This window comes from Anthonomus grandis, chromosome 13 (assembly GCF_022605725.1).
Source record: "Anthonomus grandis grandis chromosome 13, icAntGran1.3, whole genome shotgun sequence".
Classification (NCBI taxonomy): domain Eukaryota; kingdom Metazoa; phylum Arthropoda; class Insecta; order Coleoptera; family Curculionidae; genus Anthonomus; species Anthonomus grandis.
The window spans coordinates 26,626,177-26,650,420 of NC_065558.1; the positions used below are offsets into that span (position 1 = coordinate 26,626,177).

The window sequence follows — 24,244 nt, forward strand, 5'->3', positions numbered from 1 at the left end:
CTTCATTTTGTTCATCTTTTCAGGAAAAACATGTGCAGCTGACAATGTGGGACATATTCTGTTTTCTTCATCCAAGTCCAACAAATAGAATTGAACAATGTGTTCCCACTTGGCCACTTTCCTCTTACCCTCAACTTCAAAAATTAGGTCTTTCGTCAAAAGATTATTGCGAATTCCTTTAAATAAGTGGGGAATGTCGTAGACATGGACAATTTCATCTCCGTCTAGAACATACCCATGATGGCGATTATCAACATTGTGTTTAATACATTCTTCTGCTGTATCTTTTAAAAGTGAATTGATGGCAGCCCGATTATTTTGACCTTGGTCACAAATCAAACAAATAACCTTAAGGCCAACTCTCCGGCATTCTCTAATTACATCAACCAGCAATTTTTTAAGCTCTAATCCTTTGCTCGGCCCATTAGAAAATGAATATCCTATTGGCTGCTTCCAGCTACGAAATATGCCCTTTATAAAAAATACATTTGCATGGTCGGCTAATATTGGTTTCCTTATAACCCCATTGTCCTGTATACCTTCAATACAATCCTCCTTGATATCATACTGTACGTTGGTGCTAAGCGATATTTCATCAAATAATACAGCACAATATCTTTCATGTATTTTCATTTTTTTAATTGGACCTTCCAAAACATCAAACATTCTTTTGTCCACTCCAGTTTTAAAGGGAATTTTATTTAAAAACTTCGTAAGTGTACCTTTACTTGGCAGTGAAAAAATTTTTGACAGTAGCTGGTAGCCTCGGCCTCCACATTTTAGCAGAGACAGTGCAAGAATTTTCTCGTCTACTGAATATCTTCTTGCCTGTGGTTTTTTTAGCTGATTTTTAACTTGACACATTATGAAGTTATATGTGGTAGTATTTACATACTTTATTAAGTTAATGAAAGTATCAGATTTAGATATATTTTCTGCATAAGTTAATCTTGTCTGGAAAGATCTAACTTTTTTTGCAGATTATTTGATAATGAGCAATACTTCATCACACTTTTATAGAAATACTTGCATCGTGGTGTAAGCTGCTTTTGCCTTGTTACTCCTATTCTACCAAGGATGTGTTTATATTGGCGAAAAACTTCTGAAACAAAAAAAACATGTAAATTTAACAATATTTTTAATAAATATGTATATACCAATAAATTAATGATAATTTAAGGTTAAGTTTTAATTTAATAACTATTTCAAATTAATAATAATCATAACTCGTATGTATATCTGAAGAGCAATAAAAAGAGAAACTTGCAGTACCTGGCATCCAAATTTACCTTTCCTTTTTCTCTTGGATCCAACATTTCCAGATACAGATGGTTTATCACTCAGCTGGTTATCAATTTCACTCAGAGATGTTGAAAGTTCAGGAGTTGTAAAAATATCTTGGAAAGCTAAAATATAATAGTTTTGCTCTTATGTTTCTAAGCTTGGCTTTAAATTACATGTGTGTAATATAACTCTGTTACTTCAATCTTTGACAATACTACTTATTGGATTAATTTTCTATTATCTCTAGATTTCAACAATTTAGACAATATTAGATTGATTTATATAATGCCAAGATATGTAAGAAAAGAAAATTACATGGCAGATTACTCATATTATATTTTATTTAATCTAATAACATAACATACCTCTTAAGTCAGAATTGCTTTCTAACAAACAATAATCATGGTCAGTAAATGTTGATGCCGAGGTTGATGCATTCTTATTTTGCTCGTCTTGTAGAATTACATTATCTTCTAAAAAATAAAAATATAAGATAAATAGTTTAACCCTATTAGATCAATGTTAAACTTACCAGGACTCCCAGGAAGATAAAGTGTTGGTACTGCATTAACAACAAGCCCTTTACGAGTACCTGGCACAATACAGCTTTTTTTAAAGTGTCTTTCACAAACTTTATAGGATTTATATACATTGTCTTTACTAAGGCTATTTAACTTAACATTACTGATATTTTGCAACCATAGATTAAAAAGTTGAGGTTGAAACTTTGGAAATTGATGTCTTCTACTATGAGTGTCTTTACAATTTGGAACACAACATTTCTTGACGTATTTAGGCATAGTTTTTCACAAAATCTAAATCTTTCAATGAATAAGAACTAATATATCACGAAATTCACAAAATTGAACAAACAAATCAGAAATTATAAATAACGCAATTATGTCGAAAAAAATACCACCATATGATATTGACAGAAATGACATGAGATTACGACGCTAGCGCCAGCAGTGTGTGGGCCGGACCCTAACATGTTTTTGACAGTTCCATTCATGTTTTTTCTCTATTGTTGCTTTGTGCTGTGGGCAGAGGTATCTGCTGCATGGTGATGGTCGCGTCACGCGTCGCCACATTTTAGTTGCTTATATAATTATTACCTATTTTATTTACTATGGATTATAAGACTGATGGGAGCTTGTCTTTATGACAATAATGTAATAGAATAAAGCTTAAATGTTTGTTTTAAAGTGTACTGAAATGTATTATGACTATATAGGGAAAAAATATTGAAATACACTGTACGCTTTACCGTACTTTTAGAACGAAAAAGATAGGACTTAAAATTTATCTTTTTTTAGTTCTCGCCATAACTTGGCTTTTTTTGCTATTTTGCTACCTATTTTGATTGCTCTTGCCTAAAAGCAAACTAATAATTATTAATGTTAGCTTGAAAAGTTATCATTAGAGGTCGCTCAATAGCGAAAAATTACATTTTATTACATTTTTTAAAAGTAAAAAATTAAAGATTATGAATTGCGTCGTTCTCGTTCGGGGGGTGCGCGATATGTATACGTACGCCTAGGTAGGGCGAATGATTTGTTGTAAAATGTTGTAAAGTTAATCCGACGGCGCATATATTTTTTATTTGTTCCGGATATGGATTTTAAGTACTATTAAAATTAAATAAAATAAAAAAAATAGTTTATTTGGTTATTTTTGTAAATAAGTGATGGATATCTCTATATATTTTTTAAAAGGAAAATAGAAAGCAACCTACTAGATTAATTGATTTAAAAATAAATGTAACATTTAAAATAAACATTAAAAAAAATAACTAAATATTTTTATCTGAAAGTTTACTATACAACAGAACAGATGACATATCGCGTATTTCCATAGCAACCGAGAGGACACCCTGTACATTTTACATGGCGATTAAAACTTTTCCAGTATAAGGTAAATGTGTTATTTATGTAAAAATTGTGTTGTATGAAAGATGTAACAAGAACTTTGATGGCGTTGTTGCATTGTTAATAGCAAAAAGACACGCTTATTATGCTAAAGTTGTAAATTAATAATTTCTTTTTTTATAATATTATTTAAATATCTATAATAGGTTAGCATTAAATTTTAAAAATCAAGCTATCTTAGGTATTTTAAATTAAAAAAGAAAAACCTGAATTGACCATTTAATTAAAAGATTTTACAACAAATATTTAAAGATTAAATAACATATAGTATTGTCTTATTTTTCACTAGGCGGATTTCTAATTTCTAGCCCTCTACTATGCCTTGGGTCAATGATTTCCGGCAGTGTACATTTAAAATAAAAATTCTTTAGTTTGTCTTCCATTTTGTCCTTCCAAAAGGAATCTTGTCGCCAAATCTAAAATAATAAAACATACATTAGACAATTGATTTTAAAAATCGATTTGCACTTACCTGCTCAACCAGCATCCCTTTAGGTGTCCATATAATAAAGTAACACAAATCCCTTTGTGTGACATGTAATTGACCTTGGACTTGGTAATAATAGTCATGTGTTGTCTTTAATTTCATGTCACCATTTTCATCTAGGCTAGCAAATTTAATTATTTTGTTGGATATAGCTTCGGCAGGACTAATATTAAAGGCTGTAGAAGGGCACTTTACTTCAATTATAGCTCTTGACCCGATCAAGCCATCAGGACTAGCAGCTAATGCTGAACATTCCCGGTCAATAAAAAGTCCACACTTCTCAACTTTTAATCTAAACTCTTCTTCAAATTGCTTTATTGCAAAAGATTCGTGTTCACTTCCATATTTTGTGTGTTTATTTCCACGAAAATCATTATAGAGTAAATGCCGAACTTTATTTTTGCAGTTTGTTTTTGGCAGCATTTAACAAATACTACCAAAGTTGGATGCTGTAATCCTTAGGCTCCTTTCCTGGCTCCATTGTGGATTAACTTGTTGCCCTCGTGTATTTATTTCAATTTCTTTTATTTCTTCGGGATTTTTTTTCACGATTTTTTAGAAACTCCATTTTCTTTTTTTCAAATTCATCTCATTCCATATCTGGTATTACAATATTGTCATCTTCCTGTAATCCATAATCCTTGTCGGGTAATGCAAAAGATTTATTTTTGCTTTTAAAAATATTTTGACTTTTAATATTTGAATAATATATTCTTTTTCGTTTCCTGCTTTCAATAAATTTTTTTGTATAACCCGATGGACTTTTCTGAGTGCACGATTTAATCATTTTTCTATGGTAATCTCCACTTCCAAGATTAAATGACACTGCAGCAGCTTCACATCTAACTTGGTATGACCCCTTTTTGTAAAATGTATACGTTTTCCTCCCACAAATTTACAAACTATGGAGTTATAGTGTTCAGCGGCATTATTGTCCATATTTCTAAGAAGACTGGAGACATTATTAATTAGCCTATTTAAACATACTTGTATGACTTGTAAGACCCCACAAGCCTTCATTTCCGGAATATAATTCTTTTCCCCATCGTTTTTGGTGCATTTAAAGTACCCTATGGAGGCACACTCCAGATGCTCTCCAAATACATGTGAAGGAATGTTTTTTAAATCCTTCGTTAAATTTTCAAGGCTGGTGGTAAAATTGTTATCCTCTTTATTTCTGTGTGCAACAGCCATGGTAACAGCTGTTTTTAATCTTCTTATATTATTTAAAATGTTTTTTCTTAAAAATGGCGAAACGGGATTATTGGTGCTGTTACTTCTTTTCTTGCCTAAAACAAAAAAAAATCAATCATCAATAACCATATTTCAAACTACATTAAAAATTACAACAAAAAAAATAACTTACCACATATTTCTCGTAATTTGGAACAAAAATTCCTAAGAAGGTGATTTTTGCATTCAATCCTTTCAACTTCCATATGGCCGAGCTTCAAGTAATTTTTTATAGACGCTGCTGTCACCGTCCTCAACTAGTATTTTATATATAATATTGTACATTTCCATACTTCTTCGAAAACCCTCAACTATTATATCGGATTCCATACTAGTTGATGTGTTGGACCAATTTTTGTAGCACAAATGATCCGGAATTGGGTCTATTTTCTTAGCAGTGGCATGTGCGCAAAAGCTGCAATACTTATTGCGCAATCCTAGGAACAAAAGTTTCCCAGTCCTTTGTCCTATGATACAAGCCTAAAATGTATAGACGAAAATTTTAAATTTAAACAAACAAAAAATAGTTATTGATTGAACTTACGACTCCCGAAGCAGGATCATAATTTACGTTGTATGATCTCTTGCTCCAAGCCCCGTCGGCGACAACAGTAATACAAGGACGATTATCATTGTCTACTTCACGAAACTCTCTTGCCAATTTACTTTCTTGTTTTGCTGCTTCTGCGATTGTTTCCCAAGCCGTTTCACGAATTTTATCTCCCACATTCTCATGACGTTGCTGATAGGTATTGGGCGACATGAAAAGAACATTCAAAATGGACATAAATTCTTCTGCTGTGGAAAAACCAATTCCCGTTGATATAATTGCGAAAGTCGCTTCGGAGTTTATGTCGAAATGTGATCTGCTTTCATCGAAAAGATTAAAATGCTTTACTATATTGCACATTTTACATTTCATTAGAAATGAGCTATTAAGTATATAAAGTCCCAAGAGCGCCTTCAGTTCATCTAGATTGGTTTCAGATATCCTTTGGGAAGCGTCATGATAATTTTTGTTTTTTCGGTTTATTTCTTGATTTGTATATGTCACTATTTTAGTTAGCATCGAATGGGTGAAAAATATTTCAAACGCACGCAAATGTTCTAAAATACCTCTGACTTCAGCCTTAGGACCAGGCCTTACATGGACAACGTTGATTGAAGGTGTTTTACCGATTGCATGTGGCATACTGGTTTTCCAACTATATGCATTTTTGCCCCTAAGAGTATCTTTATCTCTATCTGGACCTATAATATGCTCTAGATCAATAGCGGTATCCTAAAAATTATTAAAATTATAGTGCAATATATAGCACAACAAAATTATATACATACCTCACTAAAATTCGTACTGGAGAGCTCCCCTCTCTGCGCATGGTCTGGTTGTATCATTGTCTCAGTATCGACAGCAATATCCTATACATTACAAAAATAAAAACAACTGCATGCTAGTCAATGAATAAGAAAAACAACTTACCCCTTCAAAACCCATACTAGATGACCCTTCTCCTTGTGTACTAGGGGCATCCGATAGTAGTCTTCGCTTTTTTGTATGCACAGTAGTACTCTTTTTATTTATCCATGTATATCTTAACATCTTTTCCACGTCATCCTCCACATTTTCTACATCGGGAACATAATCGGGATCACAAAGGCTATCATCAGAATCGCTATCACTTCCAGCACTATCCAGCTCAATATGATCTTCCTCCTCACTATCACTACTCTCGTATATTAACCGTTCAAGTTCGGCATCCGTTAGCGGCTTTTTACTCATTTTATAAGAACAAAATTTACGATAAAACTCTTGACACGTCAAATTAACGTACTTTTATTTATTGGTTAATCCTCTTAACACGTAAAATTGAAAAATTAATATTGTCGAACGTTGATTGTTAAACCTCAGGAATCGAGACACGCTAGCACCTACATTTTTATTAGACCTGGCGAAAAATATTGCCGATAGCCTACTCGAGGCACTGGTAGCAGTGGGAGACTTGACGCGTTTAAAAGAGGCCCTAGACGGTCAATCGTTTGAGAAAAAGATTGAATCAAACGATTGAGTCAATCATTGGCGGTCGCTTCAATCATCCATGAATTTTTTGATCAAAGTGCATTCCCAAAAGAGGTTTCGTTTTAAACGGTACTGTTCCCGATATTTTCCTATTTATGTGAATTTTTCGTGGTAAAATTTCAAATATAGTGTGTTGAAACGATCGTCTCAAGTGCAGATTTAGGCTTCCTTGCTTTGACTTTAGCTGCCGTCAAGTCAAAAAAACAGAAAAAGAAGAGGACGCGATGGTGTGAGGCGGTGGTCAAAACAGTGGTATAAATTAAGAAATCGCTTCACTCATGAACATTTACTTAATGGGTCGTATGAATAAAAATGAGCATTTAGTATCTACTCATGAATTTGGAGCAAATACTCCATGTCATATGAATAAAAATAGGGAGCAGATGCTCCACTTGAGTAGGTACTCTTATGTATAATTTGCTGTGAGTTCATTCTCAGTTTTCCTATGAATAAAAATTTGTTGATGCTCCTCGGAAGGAGAATGTACTCCACAATTTTGGAGTCTGATATATAGCAGACTTCAGTTTGTCTACGGCAGAACTATGGCGTAGACAAACTGAAGTGAGTTCATTCTTAATTTGCGTTCTAAAAAATATTACAAACCTAGAAGGCGTACCTGTGATCGTGATTTTAAAGTGTTATATCGATTTACTAGAGAACATGTAGAGTGGATATCAAATCACTTTTTGGGTACAGAATCTGGAGAAAGAAGGTGCTATAAATAACATTGATAAAATGAAAATATTTTTTAGATACGTTGGTGATCCGGGTTTCCAATCAGGAGTAGGAGAAGATGTTGGTGTTCATCAAAGTTCTGTCTCAAAAGTAGTGACGGAAGTTACTGAGAAGCTAATAGAAAAATGTGGTCTGTGGATAAAATTTCCTCACACTGCTGCCGACATAATAGAGGCGAAACAAAAGTGGCAATCAAATTATTCTTTTCCTTGTGCATTGGGCGTGATAGACTGTACCCACATAAAAATAAAAAAGCCACCTATTCATAGCGATGAATACATTAATCGCAAAGGATATCACAGCATTAATGTCCAAGCCACATGTAATTCAGATGAGTGGTTTACAAGTGTAGACGCTTCATGGCCAGGATCTGTTCACGATTCACGGATTTGGAGCAATTCAGAAATTTCAAATATTGCGAGGAATGATTTTCATAGTTCGCAAGCACTACTCTTAGGAGATGAAGGATATGGTATAGCACCGTGGCTAATGGTACCTTTTAGAAATCCTAATACACCACAAGAACGTGCTTATAATAATTTATTTACAAAGGAACGTGTAATAATTGAAAGATGTTTTGGTCAACTAAAACAACGATTTCCGATGCTACAATATAAAGTGCGGGTATCCATAGAAAAAGTTCCAAAATTTGTCATATGCTGTTGTATATTACACAATGTAGCAAAATATTTAAAAGATGAGCTAGATCCTATGGAGCTCCCATTAGAAGATATCCCACTTGCGTATCCGGCAGAAGAGGAGTTGGATAATAATAATATTAGAAGAAGCGGGCAACGGAGGCGATCTGAGGTAGCAGATGTCATTCTTGCTCTCGCTTGAAGTAAGTAAAGCGTGGAAAGAACTTATTTATCATTTTTATTATTAACACTTTAGAAAAATGTTTTTGTCACACGTTAGAATTCTTTATTTCGTAAGTGATTCTAAAAAGTATTGACACATTATAATTTGAAATATGCTTGTCCATTGTCAGCTTGAATGATATTATTATTGCTTGAATTAGATTGTTCATCAACATCTCTGTTTAGCTGTCTCTTGAGTTTTTCCTCTTTCATTTCTAAAACTCTCAGTTGTTTCAGTAAAACTAGTCTTTGTAGTTCGTTATTCGAGAGTTGTTTAGTAACGTTTGTTTCATATTCTTCGAGAGGACTACCTTTATTATGTTTCTTTTTTTTAGGTGCATGTTGTACTGTACTAATAGCATGTTGCTGCACTCGTTTCAGAAGCAGAAGTTGATTGCCTAGGGATTGTATCTTCATGGCCGATTTTCGTCTCTGTTTGTTGTATGCCGACGGATAATGCTCCTAAAATGAAAAATTAAGTAAATATTCATACAGTTTCTATATTAAAAAATGGACAAGTGATAAAGTTTCGTAAATAATATTGTAACTTTTTTTTGTTTCTAAGCTACAAAAATGTCTGTCTAAAATACTTGATCAAATGTTAAACAATAAGTAATTAATTATTATAAACAACATAACTTTATAAATCATTCAATTTTCACAAAATAATAAATAATAGCAAACTTTAGATAGGTTCACTAATATATATGGTAATTTAAATAAAGTTACTTATGAAGAAGATATTAATTAATTTACCTGGAACTTTTGCAAGTACTGGATTTGTGTTGCCTTCCATGATTTCCAACAAAATCTTTTCCCAATCCTGCAGCACAATTTTCTTATTTCCAGTCCTGTTTATGTCAGTCTTTTTCTTGAGTCTGGATTTCATATTATTAATTTTTTTGTGCATTTGACCTGTCGTTATTTGTGACCCGAAATTCAGCTTCCACTGTTTGTTAATCAGTTCTATTGCTTGGCTTTTTGACTTTCGGACAGCTGGTGTTTGTGACTTGGATAAAAGTATGGGAACATCACGTAGCATGTTTACAAATCCCATTTGCAGACTTCAGTTTCTTCTTTACTTTCACTCATTGCACACTGATACTTGAATTTATACTAATACACGAATATGCGAAACGCGGCACTTGTTTATTTGGTGTTTTTTCAGGTGCAGACTTGTTTGGAAATATCGAGTATCTACTTTATGTATTCGGAGCACACGGTGGCCTATAAACACAAAGAATATATAAATTAAAACGCTTACAAAAAGAAAGAGAGAATTCAAAAACATTCTCTAACAGAAGATTATCATACTTATCAATATTACAAAAAATCGTTTCAATTGTTTGCCTAGCCAAGATCATGGTTCCTCCATGTATAGATTGTTGACGACAAAAATTTGATATAGGAAGATAATCAGATATTAAAAAACATTCACTAGGCCTCAACCAGTGCTCAGTCAGAAGTACAATATCAGGAAAATTACATGTGTCCAGCAAAAGATGAAGCTCATCCATCTTGTTTCTTAGGGATTGTATATTAAGAATAAAGATACTTAAGTTTTTCGAAGAGCTAATTTCAATTTTACTAGTAGAATATGAACATGAATGAGATTCAACTTTCGTGGACATGTCTATAAAAAAGAAGAATCCAAATCACGATCAGTAACTAGTTCAGACTCATTAATTTGATGATTCAAAGACAATTTATTCGATGAAATATTAATTTTAAAATATTTGAAAATATGTGCATGTATTAATGATGCCAAGTCTGAACCAAAGTTACTGGCGTGATTAGACTCCAAAATCCCACACAGATTAATATTATTCTCATGAAAAGTACGATAAAGGGACTTATTACTATTATAGATAACATTATGGTTTAAATAAGTATAAGGGCTTGTCATCACTAAAGTGTTTGTATCAACATGATTTTGAATTAAATTTTTTAAAACATCAGATGAAGAACAAATTCCATTTAACATTACTATTAAAAAATCTTCTTTCGTAAAGTCCTTAACTAAATTTGATGCTGTCCTAATCACCTCACTGCTTGAACTGCCCGGCTTCAGGAAACACTGGACCTTGTAGTAAGCTTCAAACTTTAAACGTAAATGTTTTAGGAACACTCTGCTACAATTTCCACCAACAAAGAGAAGCCGAGGTCGACTATCATCAGGTGTATTTGGCCTAGTTGGTAGCTGTGTTGGAGAATTAATAACAACAGATTTGGATATCTGTAACTGTTCCTTCAATGCACAAATGTCGGAATAACAGGTATCTTTTTCAACCTCCAACACCTTTACGGAGTCTAACATCTTCTTATTTAAATTAGTTAAGTCGTTTACGTCTTTTTGTAGCTAGTTTATTTCAGTCTTATAGGTTGAAGACTCATTTTCTAATGTTTTTATCGTTACTATTAAATTTTTATTTAGGATATTTAGCTCGCTTATTTGTGAATTGAACTTAAGACTTGCCCTTTCGCTCACTTCCAGTAATGCCAACAATTCACCTTCTTTAATTTTTAAGTTTTCCAATTCAACTTTAAGCTCTTCATTCCGTTTATGCACATTTTCCAGGGATGAGGAAATCATCTTTTCGGCCTCCGACACTTCATCTTCAAAAACCATGCTGTTTCTTCTCATTCTCTCTATATGTCTATCCTTCTCTTTCAATTCTGTCAACAAATCATAAATCTTTTGCTCATTAATTTTTCCTTCCTGATCTCTTTCATTAAAATCATCTTGACATCTTTGTGAGCATAAAATCCTATAGCCTCCCAGTTTTATGGCATCAGAATTTCTTTCCAGACAACTTGGGTGGAATATTGAAATACAAGAGATGCAGCAATAATTTGGAAAATCCCTCTTCTGACAACATTTGAAACTGCGGTTCATTTTAGATTATAAGGCAATGTTATTAAATTGAAATAAATATTAAAGCAGGAACTGCAAGTAAACAGTAACTTGAACTTAAACCCAAAGCAGGAAACAAACGTACAACAAAACACACAATTGCACGTCCTACGGTTAATGTTCAATTATTTCAAGTTAAGGTCAATGGTAGCCAGATAATTTAAATTTAGTCAAAACAGGAACTGATTATAAAACAAAAACATTTACTGACGCAGGAACTTAATTAGTTTTTTTTGGAAACACTTGTACCGCGAAAATATAGCACGTTAATATAAACACGCAACACTAGATCAAAACAATTTAAATTAAATCAAAACAAATCAAAACAAAACAAAACTGAGCACCGGCGCCTCCTACGAGTATAGACGTCTACTCTGTACGACTGCTAAACCGATACTGATGCATGAAGCGATTCCTGAAACTCAGAGACATTCCATCACATTGAGGTACCTAGCTTCTGGTATGGATTTGGAAGACTTGAAGTTCATGTGCGCCATTGCTCCTCAGACTCTGGAACTTATAATAATGGAAACTTGCTCAGCAATTATCGAGGCATTAAAAGATAATATTCAGGTAAGTTTTCAAAATCTTTTTATTACACATTAAACATATATGCATATAAAAATAAAAAAAGAAACATAAAAATAAATTAAAGTGTCTAATTCACATTGACAAAAATGTTGAAAACAAGTCCGCCGCACTTTCTTCTTGCCAATTTTCTGCACTGGGTTGTGGTGAATGCATTACAGAAGGGGTAGAGCCTCAGGAAGAACTGTCATTGGCTTCAGGTGAAGAGTGTATTGATTGTTGTGACGGAGATGGAGAGCACATTGGTTGTTGTGTCGGAGATGGAGAGCACATTGGTTTTTGTGTCGGAGATGGAGAGCACACTGGTTGTTGTGATGGAGATGGAGAGTACATTGGTTCTTGTGACGGAGATGGATACCACATTGTTTGTTGTAACGGAGGTGCATATGGTGCGGTGAGACAGCGCTGCCAACTATAACCGGCTGTGGTGACGCTGGAGGTTGAGAGGGTGACCAACTTGGGTGCCTTCCAGAACGCAATCCGTCCCTTGTTAAGCTACCCATTTCTGCTTCAAAAAGCACATTATTTATAATTTTTTCGGCGAACCGCTTTTGGTCTGGAAGTAACTTTTTTAGTTTTATAGCCCAACCCTTAGCTAGTATGTCCTCTTCTAGCTTAGGTCTTCTAAAATACTCTGAAGCCAGTTCCACTAGGTGCTCAGTTGGATCTGGCTGACCTTTTTTGAAAAAGGCTGTGGAGTTCGGGTAGGAGTGATCGAAGCTAGTGCAGTTTCATTAGTACGAGTAGAAGCAGTACTTGAAGCAGGAAATGGCTACGAGTCTTCAGGCAACAGTGACTGCAATAAAAAACAAATAAATTGGTTAAAACAAAACTACGGAATAATAGTAAAGATGTTATGTTGTCCTATGAGTGTTTGATATATATATTTTTTTCAGATTCCAAAAACTAAAGAGGGATGGACGCAGATTGCACAGGAATTTGAAGAAAAATGGAACTTTCATAACTGTGTAGGAAGTGTTGATGGCAAACACATATTAATCCAAAAACTCTCCAATTCGGGGTCTTACTATTATAACTATAAAGGTTCGTTTAATATTGTGCTTGTAAATGGCGATTGTAAATGCAAATTATTATTTCATGATGATCGATGTCGGAGCAAATGGCCGAGTGTCAGATGGTGGAGTGTTGAAGAATACGTTATTTTGGCGCAGGTGGTCTGAGAATCGGCTGAATATGCCAGATTCTCGACAGTTACCAGGTACTAATAAAAAATTTCCGTATGTGTTCGTTGGTGATGAGGCTTTCCAACTGCTTCCTAATTTTATGAAGCCCTATAATAGAGCTGTTTTAACAGATGAGAAAAGGATCTTCAATTACAGATTATCCCGAGCACGCAGGATAGTCGAAAATGTATTTGGAATACTTACAAAGAGATTCAAGGTATTCCAAAATAACATTAAATTTTAACCACATAAAGCTAGAAAAATTGTTATGGTATGTTGCCATTTGCACAATTGTTTGTGCTTAAGAAATAGAAGGAACTATTTGCAACCACATGACGTTGATAATGCAAATTCTTCTACCGGTATAGTCGAAATTATACCCATTTGTGCCAATCAATTGTGCCATTTTTGCCAATCAGTATTAGGTTAGAAACTAGGTTAGAAACGCCTTCAGAAATTAATAGTCTGCTATGTATTTTTATACGTTCAGAAATTAACAAATGATTTATTTTAGCAGCATATTATTATATTTTTATATTCGTGTATATACTTTCATTCCCAAAAATTTTAAAAAATCGTGTAGTGTTTATTGTATTAAAAACAAACTTAACAATCAACAAATATTATTATAATTAATCATAAATAATGGAACATAAACAACAAGTCCGAAACGGAATTGCACTTCAAATTAAGAATGTGATAGAGCGAGCCGCAGATGCAACAAAATTGAGCGCAACAACGATCGCAAATATAAAGAAGAATGGGATAAAATCAGATCAGGATTACGCTGCTCATATATTTTCCAAGCAAAAGACCGCAAAAACCAAATCTACAACATATTTTAAAAGTAGAATTCGGCACGAGCAGTAGACGTAACAAAACCGAGATTACAAAAATTGTGAATAATGGTATAAAATTATTTTAACTAACTGGGAAAAATTTAAATACCGACAATTTAATTTACTTGTTCATGAAAAAAAATGCTGCTTGAAGGAATATGTTAACACATTAAAATGAAAATACCATTCCAAAAAATAAAACATACAAACTTAAAAAAAACACGCCATATTGCATTACCAAGTTAATGAAATTGCAACGATATGATTGAATACTTAAGCGACGATCATAAAATAAAATTTGCTAGAACAAAAAAAGCTTAATCAATCTCGTCAGTATTGTCAGAGTCAGAACTGAAATCAGAGATACTGTCTTCGTCATCGTCCTCTTCGTCAGTCGTAATCATAAGTGGCAGAATGTCATAGGCATTACACACTTGTATTGCTTCCCAAGCCTTTTCAATTACCTTTTCTGTATGAAAAACATATTTTTGATTCAATGATCTATAGAAATTTCGTTTATTACCCTTTTCCATGTAGTCAGAACTTCTGAAGGTGACCCCTTAAAATTGGAAATATATTGATCATATTTTCGTTTACATTCCGACCATACTATTTCAATTGCATTAAGAGGATTCATCAGCACGTGACCCCGCCAGAATCAGATTTCGGTCGTTCCGTCGGCCGGGTGAATATGTGACAACATTGCTTGGCGTTCGCGTTGCTTTGTTATTGTGCTTTGGTAGTTCAGTCGGCAGGATATTCTGGATAATTCGATACGGACAGACATCGCAAACTTTCGTGTTTGGCTGCGGAGTAACTGATCGTTTGATTATCTCGCAGGGTAGGTAGTAGATAATATCAGATTTTTCTTATTATTTTAAATTGTATTTTTTACAGCTTATACTTTATCTACTACCTACCTAGTTAAATGTACCTACTTCTATATATAAAAATAATTAGAAAACAAAAATTACACTGGTTTTCTGCGTGATGCGAGAATCATTTTAGCTATAAAATGTATAAATGATGCATAAAATATTAGTAAAAAAAACTAAAATATAAAATACATCAGTAAAAAAATAGTAATGGGATACTTTTTTATTGAAAAAAATTTTACCTATCCTATATTATTCGAAAAAGTGTTACATTCTTTATAGTTTGGCTACAAAAAATATACAAAAGCTATTAAACATTTTTTAGTATGATAATTACAGGAATATTTTAGGTGTATGATAACTATAAACAATAGTATAAAATTATTAATTAAAAAACTATGACGCTGGGAAAAAATATTGATATAATTCTATATAGGTTTTTCGAAAAAGCTAACTTTCTTCAGAATTATAAGAGGTATATTTGAGTAGTAAAATAATGTAAAAGACCAGAAAAGAAACAGTACAGACTACTATAAAGCCGGGAACACATTGCTCTGACGTGTTGTGTTGCGATGTGTTGTGATGCATTATGATGTGACGGGTTGTAAACAGATTGTTCTGATGCATCATATTAGGTCTGACCAATGTCAGACGTTAATATTTTATATTTAATTGATGCAGTGACAGTATAGCGGTGTGTTGTTTGCGTTTGTTCACCATGAATTCAAGCTCATCAGATGAATTTGATGAAGAAATTGAAGAATGTGCTGTTGCTATTATTTGTTCTACAAAACCTAAGAAAAAAAAAATTTGGATTCACGAAATAAACGAAAATAGAGAATCATTTGGCGAATATCATACTTTAGTGAATCTACTTATTAAAGATGCAAATCGCTTCCATATGTACTTTAGGATGTCCAGGGATCAATTTGAAAGTTTACATGGAAAAATTGAAGAAAGAATAAAAAAAATTGATACCACTTTTCGAAGAGCGATCTGTACAAGAGAAAGATTAGCTGTATTTTTAAGGTAAATAACTTTTATTTCTAAATAAGTATCTACAGTAATATTTTACATAAATGGGGTAAATCCGTGTTCATACAGCGATGGAGAGTAGGAAGTACTCGTACCAGATTGTGGACAGCTGCTCTGAGTTGATAAATTAGTTGGATTTCGCAAAGGAGTAAGTTGCACGTAGGAAGTACTCGTACCAGATGATGGACAGTTGTTGTATTGAGTTGATAAATCAGTTGGACTATGCAAAGGAGTGGATTGCAGAGATGATGTTGACGTTGACTGATTATCTGTGGAGATTGTCACCGAGACGGGAAGGCTTTTTGCATCCAAATTCCTGATTTCTGCTTCAGATACCATTCGGCAAAACTCCATTCTAATATATGCCTGTTCCCTTTGTGGTAAGCGTTTCACTGTTTTGGCCATACTAAGGTAAAACATGTCTACCTCATCCAAATTAGAGGAAGGAGAATCTGAATTTATCTTATTGCGTCTCTCATTTCGTGCCTCGGCGTTTTGTTTCATGATACGCACCATTTCCTCTGCTGGATTCAGAGATATATCTTTGCTGGATAAACGGGCTTTTTTTTGCGAATATTTTGGATGGATCGGGGTACTAATAACTGGTGTGTCAGTACTTGAATGTTGTGTCTGTGTCAAATTGTCTGCATTCAAGGTGATACTTTCTTGGAGCGTATTATTAATAACATCGTCACTGCCAGTGCTCTCATCATCAATTACATTTGGTTGATCTTTTTGTGATTCTAGATTGCTTTTAGTTTGGCGACACTCTAGATATGGTATTAAAAACGACATTTCTTGTTCATACTTCCAGGGAACCACTTTTGTTGTCTCTTGTCCACTCTTGGTCTGCCTTCGCTTTTTTGCGTTTAGGAATGCGTTTCTCAATTTAGTCCAAGTCTCTCGAACCGATGGCACTAAAAGAAAATACAAATTTAAATTAATTAAAAAGTTAAATTATTTATACATATACATACTATTAGGTGTATTTTTTCAAGGCGCACATAGGGATTTCCCAGTTAACTTTTCAACTATTTTATGCCCTGATCTAATAGAAGTAAATAACTGATGCTTGACATAGATACATTTTAGAGTCTCAAAATGCCATAAGCTATCAGTCATGCAAAAAAACAGAACAAAATTAGTGTTTTCTTACATCTCGGTATCTAGATAAAAATGTTAAAAATTGATAGACGTCTGCAAATACGTGTGATAAAAAATTAATTGTTTTTAGAGAAATAATGCATTTTTAAGTCTTTTGTCATACTTTTTTGGTACCACAAACAAACTAAAGTAATTTGAAAGTAATTTATCTACTCCAAATTTTAGCAATGTCCTTCTATTACAACAGGGCCAAAATCGGGTCGAAAAATTAATATGGAAATCTCTATATAAAATGCAAATGTGATCATTTTGCTAACAGCAGGTTTTCTTTTCAGATTCTTAGCCACTGGCAATTCATTTCGATCTCTTGGCTTCAGTTATAAAATGGGATTTAGCACAGTTCGTGAAATTATCAAAGAAGTAGCAAAGGCCATAAAGGAACTTCTAGCATCAGAATTTTTACCAATACCCACAGAGCAACGATGGGAAGAAATAAGTGCAAGATATCAGTCTATGTGGAACTTTCCTAACTGTATAGGCGCTTTAGACGGAAAGCATATAAATATTCGCTGTCCTATTAATGGCGGATCAAATTATTATAACTACAAAGGTTGTAACTCAATTGTTCTGCTGGCGCTGGTGGATGCTAATTACCGATTCATAGCGATTGATGTGGGCTCATATGGTCGCAACAGCGATGGAGGAATTTTTGCCAAGTCTTCTCTGGGAATTTCGTTAGCTAATAATACACTGAATCTTCCAGCTGATAAGCCGCTTACACAAAACGGTGAAGCTTTACCTCATGTTATTGTGGGAGACGAAGCTTTCCCACTAAAATCGTATTTATTACGCCCCTATAGCCGGCGTTATGTAGCAGGAAATGAGCCAAATAAAATCTTTAACTATAAGCTTTCGCGGGCTAGGAGAGTAGTGGAAAATAGTTTTGGAATTCTTGCAGCACGATGGCGAATTTTTCTTAAGCACATGGAAATACAACCAGATTTTGTTGATGACATAGTATATGCCGCAATTTGTCTTCATAATATGTTATGCTGCAATAATGATTTTGAGCCAGAAGAAATATATCGTAACACCCTCAAATCGTGTTTTACATTAGTGCCACCCTTGGGTCAAAATTCTACTCAAGATGCTTTTCGCGTTCGGGACAAATTTAGAGATTATTTTCTATCAGATATTGGTAGTGTACCATGGCAATTAGAAACTGTACGACGTGGACGTAACGTAATAATAAATTTAAAAAAATACAGTACCTATGTAACTATGTATGTATATAAAAATAAATAAAATAAATTAAAATAAGCTTACATGGGCTATTAATTTCCTTTGCTATCTCCTCCCATGCTTCTTGTCTCATACTTTGATTTCGGTAGTGTCTTGACTTGACGTTAAATAAACATTCATGATTTCTTACATTTTCAATTAGTTCAATTTCGTTCACCATCGCGGCCATCGCGCTACAACCTACGGCCGAAAACGTTCTGACGCTCTGACGGTGTCAAACAAAAATCTGGTTCACCCGCATTTTATCGCGACACGACAGGTCAGAACGCGTCAGAACGAACCGCATCAGATGAATGTGCACACTGCTCATTTAAATACACGCAAAATAAGCAGTATGATTCACATCATAACACATCGCAACACAACACGTCAGAGCAATGTGTTCCCGGCTTAACAGTAACAGTATATTATTTAGAAAACTAAGTATTAATATACTGGGATAAAATTATCCTTCTTTATGGGTTTCTGAAAAAACTAGAGAACAATTTAATCAAGAACAATTTAACTCTTTTTAGCAGGATAAATAAAGTTAGCTAATATTTAGTTAATTAATATTTTAGCTGTTAAATGATGTAAGGCACATTAACATGACTATAAAATAATTAAATAAAATCTAAATCGTTGCGGCGAATTCATATATATATATATATATATATATATATATATATATATATATATATATATTTTTTTTTTAATTTTATATAATATTTAATTTATTAATGTTACAATAAAAAACAGTACACTTAGCACTAAACAGTAATAGTATACTTAGTAGTACACATTTTATTCATACAGCCACAGCATTTAAAAATATAGGAATATACAACTTATAAGAATAATCAATAATAATAATGATTATAACTTAAACTTAAAGAACAGTTTATAACAATAAATAAATGTTTAGTTTATAGGCAGTAGATCAAACCTAAAAAGAAAGAGATATGTAAATAATAGAAGTTATAATGACGATTTAATACATAATAATACAATAAGAAATAATTTCTATATTAATTAATGTATTGAAATATCTATATATTGTACTCTTATTCTTAATTTTATTTCATGATTATTATTTATGTAATAGTCTATAAATCTACTACTAAAACTTTACTAGTTGTAATTTCATGTTACAAACAGATTAATTTCAATTCTATACAAAATAAAATATAATCAATGAATTTCGATGTTAGTATCTTTTGAAATAAATGTTATGTTTCGATGTTATTATCTTTTAAATTTGAAATGTATAAATAAAACAAACGGAGCCAAGAGCGTATAATATATTGAAGAAAATAGAGAGCCTGAAGATATTTACACAAAACTTAGGTAATTATACGTAATAAAAAAAAGGTACATATCATTATGATTTTCGTCATAAAAGGTTTATCTTATTATTTCTCTAAAAGCTCTTATTTAAAATAATAATATTTTGTAACATAGATATTAATTATTACCTGCATGTTTTTTATAATTTTACTCTCTGACTGGTAATCCTTTTGGGAAAAGTGGGTCCACCAACTCTGGCACCAAAAAATTGTAGTAAAATCCTTTTAATTTTGGTAACATATTTTGTGTCCAGAAGTTTTCATCATGTGTTATCTAAAAAAAAAAAGGTTTTTGCTCAGATACTTGATGAGTCAATTTTTAAATGTTGGTACTTTACCTGTTCTACAAGCAAACCAAAAGGACTCCACACAATGCAGTAACATATTTTTTTCTTAGCTATAGCCAACTGTCCCTGAATCTGGTAATAATAGTTGTGGGTCCTTTTAAGTTGCAACTTTCCATCAACTATTGTTGCAAACGTTATTTTTTTTGTTATAATTCCTTCTAATGGGGTCATTTTGGAAATGTTAAAAGGACATTTTACCTCCACTATTGCATCGTCACCAATACAACCATCTGGACTTGCTGCTAAATAAAACTCAGACTCTCCAATAAACAGTCCACAGCGAGTGACTTTCAAACCATACTGGTTTTCAAAATCTAAAATGGCTCGCGCTTCGCTATCATTGCCATATTTTGTAGCTTTATTTCCCATAAAATTTCCATACAACATGGAAGTTATTGTTTTGGAAGGTGACGTTTTAGCTCTCATCTTACAAATTTTGCCAAAATTTGAAGCTGTGGTTCTAAGAGACCTTTCTTGCAACCATTTGGAATTAGAAGCCTGACCAATCGTCAATTTTTCAATATCCTTAATCTCGTCTGGACTTTTTTTTAATTCCTCTAAAAATGCTACTTTCTTGCTTATAAATAGGTCACTATCTATAGCTAAAGGTATATAGTTAGCGTCTGGGCCGTAATCCTTGTCGGGAAGTGATGTTTTTTTTCTTTTTTTTAATAAACAAAGTTCTTTTTATTAGTTTTTGCTTCTTTAAAAGCCTTATTTTTTTACACCTTTCTATATACCTCTTAGCGTATGATCGGGGACTTTTACCAGTTGCTGATTTATGAAGAATGCCATAATAGTCACCATCAGAGTTAAAAGATAATGCAGCAGCCTCGCACCGAGTTTGGTAGGAACCCCTTTTCGAAAAATCAATTCGCTTACCGCCAACGAATTTGCAAACGACATTATTATAGTGCTCCGCAAGATTATTATCCATGTTGAGGATTAGACTGCTGCTATTATCAACTACTCTTTGTAGTGCTGCTAGGACATCTTCATAAATGCCGCAATTTTGCATAATGGGAACCATATTTATTTCCTTATCACCTCTATCACACTTGAAGTAATTTCTTGCCTTGCACTGGGCGTGTTCTCCAAATACATGACTTGGAGCGTTATAAATGTCACCTCTGAGTAAGGAAATCTTTTCATCTATTAAGTTTTCCTCTTGCATTCTATATGCAGTAGCTTTTGTAATTGCAGCCCTTAGTCTCAAAAACCGGCTAAAAACTTCTTTCCTAAGTGCCAAAGGTACTGGTAAATTTTTGGAGCTACTTCGCTTTTTATCTAGAATAAATTAAAAATTAAAAAAAAAATTTATAATATCTATATGTGAAAGGGTCTATAGTCTATACCTTAAAAATTATAAAAAAATATATCTATTATGTATATTAAGAATAGAAATACTTAATAAAATACCTATATTATATAAATAATTGTACTTAATATTTATGTTATAATCATGCAAATACTTACTACAGATTTGTCGAACTTTTTTTGCAAAATTTCGCAATAAATGATTTTTGCACTCCACTTTTTGAACCAAATTATTACCATAAGGTTTAGACTGCAACAATTTACGGTATACCGAAGAATCTCCATCTCCAATCATTTTAGTGTATTTTAGATTATAAAACTCTACACTTTTTTTAAAACCTTCCAAAATAATGTCCGCTTCCATTGAGGTCGATGTACCGCTCCAGTTTTTATAACATTTATGTACAGGAATTTCTCTTTTCTTATTTTGGTACCACGAGCATACTGAGCAAAATTTGTTTCTTATTCCAAGAAAGAATATTTTACCTGTTTTGTATCCCACAATGCAGGCCTACAAATTTGTTTGAGTTGTTTATTATGTTTTAAACTTTTTTTTTAATTGGATTTTAAACCAATATTATAATTACCACACCAGATGAAGAATCATAATTAACGTTATATGAACGCTTTCCCTATGCGCCATCAGTCACTACAGTAATACATGGAATGCCATTGGTATCAACTTCGCCCTCAGCTATTGCTATTTGTGCTTCTTCAGATGCCGCTTCCTGCATACTCTTCCATGAGGATTCTCTGACTAAGTCTGTAACTTTATCATGATAGCTGGTAAAAGTATTTCCACTCATAAACGGCATATTCAATATAGCAGCTATTTCATTTATTTGGGAATATCCAAGACCCGTAGAAATAGTACTTATAACTATAGCCGAATTAGCGTCAAGTTTTCGTTCATCTTTGTCCTCATTTGTAATTATTTTAGTAACGTTAAACATCTTACATTTTAAAGTAAATGCACTATATAAGCCATTTCGGTTTTCTTTGACGATTTCCATATTAACTATGGAACAACCAAATGGCTCATGTGTTTCGTTGTTTAAAATTTGTCCGAAGAGATGGTTTATATCAAATATTCGCCGACCATCTATTAATTCCACATCATTACTAAAAATATAAATATTATTGCTATTAATTTTAATTGAAAATAAAACGATTCGTGCTTACCATTTTGCCTTTTTTTTCTTTGGTTCTAAGTTAACCACGGATTGCGGACTCTTGAGAGCGCTAATATTTTTAGATGTGTTATTGTCCATGATAAAATAAAATGAAATATGAAAAAGAAAAAGTCTTAACTTAAACTATCCACCCCAAATAACTGCTCACCCTCCCCAAAAAACAACTATTTTCAGCTATGCATGCACCTATATTCAGCTTCGTCACTTCACCCTCAAGCGGGGGTGACATTCACCCCCAAAATATTAAATGGAAAGAAGGATTCAAGTGATATCTTATTTTGAATGTCTTTTGAATTTGAGTACAACTGCCAAGTTTGAGGCATGATCGAGCGATCGAGCGATCGAGCTCCAACCCACGATAGATATCCCTTTTTGCAAATTTAACGTAATAAACTAATAAACCAACCCAACCCAACAACAAAACAATTATAGAATTATTATATATGAAGCAATTTTTTTTGTAACTGATTTCCGCTAAAATAAGCTATTACAAAAATTAAAAAAAAAATATTTTCTTACAAAAACAAAAGGGGGCGAAAAAAAAATTACACTATACTAGCATATGTTTGTAGAATTAATATATGAAGCTATTTTTTCTGTAACTGATTTCTTCTAAAATAAACTATTATAAAAATTTAAAAAAATTAAGTTTTTAAAAAATAAAAGATTTGCGGGTGAAAAAAGTTCTACTATAGTAGGTACTAGTATATTTGTGTAAAATTATTATATGAAGCTATTTTTTTTGTAACTGATTTTTTCTAAACGAAACTTGAACCTAAATAACAAAAAAGTGGTACATACCTATAATTATTATATTAGTAACCTATAGATTCAGAACTTACTAAACACACTATTAGAATATAAATAATTAATAAGTATATGGCTACCTAATTTTTGTTTGTATACCTATTATGCTTTATTTAAAACAAAATAAAAGAATTGTCGCTAAATATAAAAAGTCTTTTTGTGTTTATTATTTGTCGATTATTCGACCTAATCATATCATATACCGACAAATAATAAATAAAAAAGCTTTTTTATACATATATAGTGACAATTGGTAGGTTGGTGGGTATACCAACCAATCATTATTACAAATTTATAAGTACATAGAACATACAACTTTGCACAAACCTTGTGTCTTCTTGATTATTCCTCTCAGAAAATTCTGTTGAGAAATTAATATCTTGCCTAGGAGATACACTTCTAAAGAAAACAAATTTATGTAAAATTAAAGTGGTAACTAATATCATATTTACCTTATATTTATTTCGATATTTATTTCGATATTTATTCGACGACTTTCGTTTTGCGTAATACACATTCCTTTTACCGTCTTTTTGCTTTCCCATTTTTTTACTATAAAGTTAAATATATAACTATAAGCTCAAAGATTATAACATAACTAACATAACAGAACTCACATTTTCCACACGAAACAGTAATACAAATTACTCACCACAAACTCTCAACACTCACAAAGTACCAGAGCCAGATAAAAACACAAATCTGAATTATTATAACTCAAATAATTATTATTCAAATCGAAAAAACAACTCGCCGGATTGCGGGAACCGTGTAAATTCCAGCGACGGATTCGTTTAAGGCAATGATGCC

General features: G+C 32.7%; 2 protein-coding genes and 1 long non-coding RNA gene across 3 annotated transcripts; 2 read left to right on the forward strand and 1 right to left on the reverse strand.

Annotated features, from left to right (window-relative positions):
- Positions 1-1,245: 1,245 nt before the first annotated feature.
- LOC126744127 (uncharacterized) lies at positions 1,246-2,114 on the reverse strand. Its single transcript, XR_007663071.1, has 3 exons — positions 1,817-2,114; positions 1,650-1,757; positions 1,246-1,406 (listed from the first exon to the last, which is right to left on the reverse strand). It is a non-coding gene; the product is annotated as an uncharacterized LOC126744127 (long non-coding RNA).
- A 9,782-nt stretch (positions 2,115-11,896) lies between these two features.
- Positions 11,897-13,287, forward strand: LOC126744205 (uncharacterized). The gene is made up of 2 exons (XM_050451562.1): positions 11,897-12,091; positions 13,003-13,287. The coding sequence occupies exons 1-2, from the start codon at positions 11,918-11,920 to the stop codon at positions 13,285-13,287; spliced, it is 459 nt and encodes a 152-aa protein (XP_050307519.1). The 5' UTR covers positions 11,897-11,917.
- Positions 13,288-15,548: 2,261 nt separating this feature from the next.
- On the forward strand, positions 15,549-18,468 carry LOC126744115 (uncharacterized). The gene is made up of 2 exons (XM_050451464.1): positions 15,549-16,033; positions 17,479-18,468. Exons 1-2 carry the CDS (start codon positions 15,723-15,725, stop codon positions 18,446-18,448), a joined length of 1,281 nt encoding a protein of 426 aa, XP_050307421.1. The 5' UTR covers positions 15,549-15,722; the 3' UTR covers positions 18,449-18,468.
- Positions 18,469-24,244: the final 5,776 nt, after the last annotated feature.

Coding starts and splice junctions, on each gene's coding strand:
- LOC126744205 (XM_050451562.1), top strand. CDS start 11,918: ATGCATGAAGCGATTCCTGAAACTCAGAGACATTCCATCACATTGAGG. Junction 12,092..13,002: donor CATTAAAAGATAATATTCAG/GTAAGTTTTCAA, acceptor TATTTTTTTCAG/ATTCCAAAAACTAAAGAGGG.
- LOC126744115 (XM_050451464.1), top strand. CDS start 15,723: ATGAATTCAAGCTCATCAGATGAATTTGATGAAGAAATTGAAGAATGT. Junction 16,034..17,478: donor AGATTAGCTGTATTTTTAAG/GTAAATAACTTT, acceptor TTTTCTTTTCAG/ATTCTTAGCCACTGGCAATT.